A 6,963-nucleotide genomic window follows, 5' to 3' on the forward strand; every position below is an offset into this window, starting at 1 on the left:
ACTGTGATTATTGTATTTCATAATAATTGTATTTGCTGTTATGAAATATTTGTAAGGCGGGAAATATATTGGTAAAAGATGTCTGAAAAAGTCACACGCATCATAGTGTGTCTCCATGGTACTTAGCATTTTGTTGAGTAATGAAAGTAACATGGAACTTGCGTAAATCACAATCTGGGCCACCTACTTCAAGAGACTTAATGTCTTGTAAATAAAATCTCATTTTGCACAAAGAATATTAGATGAGTAATGTACTTCATTATACGATATACTATTTTTCCTAATTTAGACTATTAAACACTTTAACGGTTAAAGGAAATAGATAGTAGAGAAATGATGAGAAATTTTGCAAAGAACTTTATTTGATTAAAGCCTAAAATGTAGATAGGATGGTTTTAAGCAGAGGAAATAAAATGGAAACTTCAACTTGGGAGAAATTTTGAGTATAAAGAATGAAAGATATAGGTAAAACTATATTGAAGAAAACTCACTGTGGATTAGATTAGTAACTTAAAATGGGAATGGTGCTAAAAATTTAAAATAGGGCTATTGATCTTATCTGTATCATTGAAAGGAGGGTAATGAATGGTTTTAGGGAATTCTGTTAGACCTCTTACAATTGTCTGAAAAACTTTCATTTCTGTTTGGGTGTATGTATTTATTTTCATGTATATAAAAATGTTATCTTTCTAGAGAATGAGCTTCAATCATTTACATAGTCTCAAAGGCCTACTTTTCTCCAAGTATACAATCCAGTGGTTTAAAGCTTGTGACCTTAAACATTTAAGACCATATAATTTTGAGGATATTGAAAAATAGTGGGAGATATTTGTTCAATGAGTATATTTAGATAGTAATAAAAATGTACTTCACTGCCAATAAAATTTTATTTCAGGATCATCATCATAACAGTTCTAAATATAGCAAAAATAAAGAAAATAGGATATATTGTAATTGTTTAATTAAGAAAATTTCAAGTCTAGTCAGGCTGCCAGATTTCTAATGTTTTTGGTCAAGAAAACTTTTAGAACTAGCCTCTTAAAAGCTCCCTTTACATCTTTGTTTCTGAGTGTATATATAAGGCGATTCAACATGGGTGTGATGATTCCATAGAAAAGAGACACTGCCTTTCCCCTGTCCTTGGAGGCAGGCGATGGAAGTTGCAGGTACATATAGGTAGCAGTGCCATAAAAGAGTAACACCACAATTAGATGGGAGCCACATGTTCCAAATGCCTTTCGCCTACCTTCAACTGACTGTATTCTCAGAATTGCTCTGGTGATGAAACCATATGATATAAGGATAAGAGTCAGGGGTATGAGAAGGAATATCACACTGATGAAGAACAGTTCAGCTTCATTTACTGTTGTGTCAGCACATGACAACTTGAGCAGAGCAGGGACTTCACAGAAGAAATGATCTACTTCTTTGTGTCCACACAGTGGCATTTCAAGAGTCAAGGTAGACTGTAATGCTGAGTTGCTAAAGCCACTAATCCAAGAGGCAGCTGCCAGTTGGATGCAGAGACCTTGATGCATAATAACTGAGTAATGGAGGGGTCTACAAATAGCTACAAACCTATCAAAGGACATAATGGCCAAGAGGATACATTCAGTGGACCCCAAGGCCAGAGCAATAAAAAGTTGGACCACACAGCCACCATAACTAATCCCCTTCCAAGTACTACATATGTTTACCAGCATTTGGGGAACTGTACTTGTGGTATAACAAAGGTCCAGGACAGACAGATTAGTAAGAAAAAAATACATAGGGGTATGGAGTTTAGTGTCCAGATGGGCCACAATAATTATTGCTACATTGCCAAAGATGGTTAGGATATAGGAAACCAGGAATATCACAAAGAGAGGAAGCTCCAGCCAGGGTCGGTCTGAGAAGCCTAACAGGATGAACTCCCATGGGACACTCTCATTTACCTTATTCATGTTAATTGCTTCAACTCTTGGTTCCCTGAAATAGAAAAAAGCCAGCAGTTCAATAAACACACTGTTATTGGTTATGTAAAAATAATTTTTCCTTTCCTTTGTATACATTTATAGACCAAAACTGTCAGTGTAAAAAAGATGCTAATAAAAATATAAGTATTTCTTTCCAAATATTTTTAGTTCCTATGATTTTGACAGTATAATAGAAAGGGAAATTTGAAAAAAAAGGTTTTAAATATAGCATCAATTACATAGTCACAGAATTTATCCTTTGATCTTTTGTACTTGGGTAAATACATTGCTCTCACTTCTTTCATTTTTAATGATTTTTTTAATACAACATATATTTTTTTTTACAGCATAATCTTTCCATTTCATTTTTTCCTTCATTCATTCATTGTTTCACATTTTCCTCCCTTCCCCGCCCCCCCCAATCTGTTATTCTCTTTGGAGAAAACAAATTCTTTAATTGTTAAACGATCACCCCCCCAACCCAAGTCAACAGTCTAAATATCCACTATTAAGCAAACATATATAAAGTTTCTGCCATCAGTTATTTCTCCTCAGTGCCAACAAGATCACTTGTTGCTATGAATAATTCAAATTGGTTAAGCTTTGTTCCTTCCTCTAAACAAAACCAAACTAAATCAATTTTATAGAAGTTGTGTAGAATTACATAGTAGAAAGAAAATGCAAAAAACCCAACCAAACCTCAAGCTCACTGTCATCAAGCTGGAAATGACTCATAATTGACCTTGCAGCAGTTTTCTAAGGCTGTAAATCCCAGGGGAGGAGATTACCTATCATTCTCTTGCAGCTTCTGGTGGATTCAAACTGACAGAGAGGTGTGGCCTTTGGGCTAGCAGTGCAACTCTCTCCTGACTAGGCCACCAGGTCTGCTAAAGCACTACTCACCCAAATTAAGAACTGCGGTTTGGGAATGTTTCTTATACTCTGGTGTTTGAGTTCTTCATTTATAAAACTTTTAAAAGTATTTTTATGTGAAGTATAAGTGATTTATTAAATACATTCAGTTTAGTTTCTGGTTTTTAGAAATAGTGCTGTGTAGATGAAAAGAATTATAAGAATCCAAATTCTTAAGGAGCTTGGAGAGGAAGTACGTGGGGTTCTTAGAACTTTATTTTCTGAAATTATCAATGGGAAGGAAAGGGGATGGTGTTAATTTAGTGGTAGAATTCTTATTGTCCATATAGGAGGCCAAGTTCAATTTCTGAGAAATGTGCTCCATGCACAACCACCATCTGTCTCTTTAGAGAAAGCTTGTCAGTTACTATAATTTTCATCATGTTTAAGAGGAGCTTCCAGACAAAGAAGGACTTCAGGGAATGGTCTAGTGATCTGCTTCTGAGAAATTGCCTGATCCCAAGTCAATCCTGGGGATGGCACAGAACTGGGCACCTTTTGTTCTTATAAGCATGAAGTCTCAGTGAATTAGGAGCATGACAACTCCATGATAGCTAACAACAACCAGTGGAAAATGGCTCTACAATGTTAACACTCAACTTTTCAGTCCTCCCACAATCCCCAAACCATCAACCTTGATAAATAGCATCATAGTAACCATCTGATCTGAAGCATGCCCATGATTTTTAATGTAAGTTGCTTGGCATAATTCCTGTCTCAGCAAAAGACACTCATGAGCCGAAGTACGGCAGCGATGCAGAAAATGAGGTGCTTTGGATAGAGGTTATTCAGAGTTACAGATTACCTGGAAGTACTAAAACAAGTCAACTTTATCTAAAAATGTGCTCATATCAATAAAATCTTATTATGACATTAAACTAAATATTTTCTCAATATTGAATGTTAATATTTCATTATTATTGGTGTTCATCAAAATAGTGATAGAGTGTATTTTCCTCTTTATATATTGCTGCTAGTCTTGTCAATTATATCTTTACTTTTAGCTGTTCTAGCCATTTTAGAATGATCTTCAACAGTATTTTGCTTGCATGTGATATTAATGATATTATTCGATAGTTTCCACACTCTGTTGGATCACCTTCTTCAGAAATGGGAACAAATATGGATGGACTTCTTCCAACCAGTTGGCCAGACAGCTGTCCTCTAATTTCTTAGTATAGACTGGTGAGTGTATCTATAGTTGTGTCTGTTAGTTGTAACATATCAAACACTGTCCGATCAGTACCTGGGGCCTTATTTTTTGCCAGTGCTTTCAGTGCATCTTCAAATTCCTCCTTCATTGCCATTGGCTCTGCTCATATGGTACTTCCTGAAATTCTTCTGTGCCAGTCAATTCCTTTTGGTACAGTGACTCTGTGTATTCGCTCCATCTTCTTTTGATGCTTTCTGGATCATTCACTATTTTGTTCATAACATCTTTGAATAATTTTACTCTAGGCAATATGTCTGTTTAACAGATAGAGAACTGCCAGAAGTTCAAGCAGGATTTAGAAGACATCCTGGCACCCAGATTATCATTGCTGATGACAGATGGATGGTTCCTGGCTGAAAGTAAAGAATACCAGAAGAATGTCTATTTATGCCCTATTTGACTATGCAAAAGTATTTAGCTATATGGATCATAACAAGTTATGGTTGACGTTTAGAAAAATGGAAATCCAAGAGCATTTAATTGTGCTCATGTGAAACCTGTACCTACACCAAGAGTCTGTTGTAGAAACAGAGCAAGAGAAACCACATGGTTTAAAATTAAGAAACAGGTACATCAGGGTTGTATCCTCTCTCCATATGTATTCAATTGGTATGCTCAGCAAATTAATCGAGAACCTGGAGTTTATGAAGAAGAATGTGGCATTAAAATCAGAGGATGACTCATCAATAACCTGTGTAATGCAGATGAAACAACCTTGCTTGCTGAAGTGAAGAGGACTTGAAGAACTTGTTGCAGAAGATCAAAGAATACAGCCTTCAATGTGGATTATATCTCAATGTCATGAGGACAAAAATTCTTACCACTGGATCAATAGACGATATCATGATGAAGAAAAGATTGAAGTTGTCAAAAATTTCATCTTGCTTGGATCCTCAATCAACAATGTTGGCACCATCAGTAAGGAAATCAGAATAAGTATTGTTGTTGTTTGTTGTTATGTGCCGTTGAGTCGCTTGCGACTCATAGCGACCCTATGTACAACAGCCCTAAACTCCGCTCTGTCCTGTGCCAATCGCACTCTCTGACACTCCCATCCTAATTATCCCAGTCACTGAATCAATCCACCTCATAGAGTGCCTTCCTCTCCTGCACTGTTCCTCCACCCTCCCAAGCATGATGTCCCCTCTAAGGACCGGTCTCTCCTCACAACATGTCAAAGTATGTTAGACGGAGCCTCAGAATCCTTGCCTCCAAGGAGCCACCCGGTTTAACCCTTTCCAGGACAAATCTGTTTATTTTCCTAGCAGTCCATGGTATTCTCAATACTCTTCTCCAGCACCACAGCTCAAAGGCATCAATTCTCCTTCTATCCTCCTTGGTTACTGGGAAAATCTACTGTTAGGGATTTCTCCAAATTACTGAGAAGCAATGATGTCAGTTTGAGGATGAAGGTGCATCTAATTCAGGTCATAGTTTTTCTGATCACTTACTATACATCTGACAGCTGTGCAGTGGATAAGAATAACAGAAGAAGAATTAATGCCTTTGAGCTGTAGTGTTGGAGGAGAGTATAGAATATCTCATGGACTGCCAAAAGAAGAAACAAATATATCTTGAAGAAAGTGTAGCCAGAGTACTCTTTGGAGGCAAAGATGTTGAAGCTTCTTCTCACATACTTCAGGCTAGGAGAAGTTATTCCTTGAAGAGGGAAATTATGCTTGGAAAGGTTAAAGGTCAGTGAAAGAAACTCTCAAACACGGAGTTTGACACAATGACTGCCACAATGGTCTCTAGTGTTTCAGGAAGTATAAGGATGGCACAGGATAGGACCAGGTTCATACCTGTTGTTGGTAGGATTGCTATGAGTCATATTCAACATGATGATACCTAACAACAACAACTTTCAGTTGATAATGAATTTGATGTAGATAGTCATAGACATAGATATGAAATTATATTTAAAGATTCTAAGTGAAAAAGGAAAGTTATTGGATATTTACATAACTGAAACCATCAGTTAAAGAAAGACTACATGATAACATATAATATATATACACACACAGAACTCTGGTGGTGTAGTCCATAGAGAATGGGCTTCTAACTGAAAAACTGAGCCTCTTCAGTAGTTCAAATTAATCAGTTACTCTGTAGGAGAAAGATGGGCAATCTTCTATTATGCAGTTTACAATCTCAGAAACATAAGGGCTTACATATAAATAGAAGAAAGTGTTGTATCTGGGAAATAGGGATCTGGTGAATAAAGAAGAATTTATTTATACTATTTTGTTCTAATGGAGTTTTGGTGGCATATTTCTCAGAAGTTTTTGCTGCTAACAAGGCCATGCCTCTCCGGAGATTCAAATACATCAACAGCTCTGCAAGAGGCAGCCTTGTAGGGCTGACTCAGTTAGGGTCAGCTATGAGACCCTTCACACTAGATGTCAATGAGAAAGATTTTAGTTCTAATTTTTTTAAAAAATAAGCGGGCATTATTGTTGGGTTTTCCCAACTGACTCACTTTCTATATTACACTTTCAGATGAACATCGCTTTACCTTCAGATTTTGAACACCAAAAGCTTTGTTGTTATGTGCTGTCAAGTCATTGTGATTTATAGTGATCCTATGTACAACATCCTTAAACACTGCTCTATCCTGTGCCACTTATTGTCTCTGACACACCTACCCCCATCACCCTGCTCACTGAATCAGTCTTCCTCTCTTGTGCTATCCTCCACCATCCCAAGCATGAAGTACTTCTCCAAGGACTGGTCCTTCTTTGCAAGATTTCAAAAGTATGTAAGACAAAGCTTCAGAATCCTTGCCTCCAAGGAGCAGCCTGGTCTCACTTTCTCTAGGATGAACTTGTTTGTTCTAGCAGTCCATGGTATATTCAGTACTCTTCTCCAGCACCGCAGCTCAAG

General features: G+C 37.0%; 1 protein-coding gene across 1 annotated transcript; it reads right to left on the reverse strand.

Moving 5' to 3' along the window:
* Positions 1-983: 983 nt before the first annotated feature.
* LOC102861610 (olfactory receptor 2B2-like) lies at positions 984-1,943 on the reverse strand. The gene has a single exon (XM_006902649.1). It carries the CDS (start codon positions 1,941-1,943, stop codon positions 984-986), a length of 960 nt encoding a protein of 319 aa, XP_006902711.1.
* Between the last annotated feature and the right edge of the window lie 5,020 nt (positions 1,944-6,963).

Source organism: Elephantulus edwardii, unplaced genomic scaffold (genome assembly GCF_000299155.1).
Source record: "Elephantulus edwardii isolate Elephantulus edwardi_28Jun2011 unplaced genomic scaffold, EleEdw1.0 scaffold00433, whole genome shotgun sequence".
Lineage (NCBI taxonomy): Eukaryota > Metazoa > Chordata > Mammalia > Macroscelidea > Macroscelididae > Elephantulus > Elephantulus edwardii.

What these genes read in the sequence shown, in the direction of transcription:
- LOC102861610 (XM_006902649.1), bottom strand. Translation starts at nt 1,943, where the DNA reads ATGAATAAGGTAAATGAGAGTGTCCCATGGGAGTTCATCCTGTTAGGC.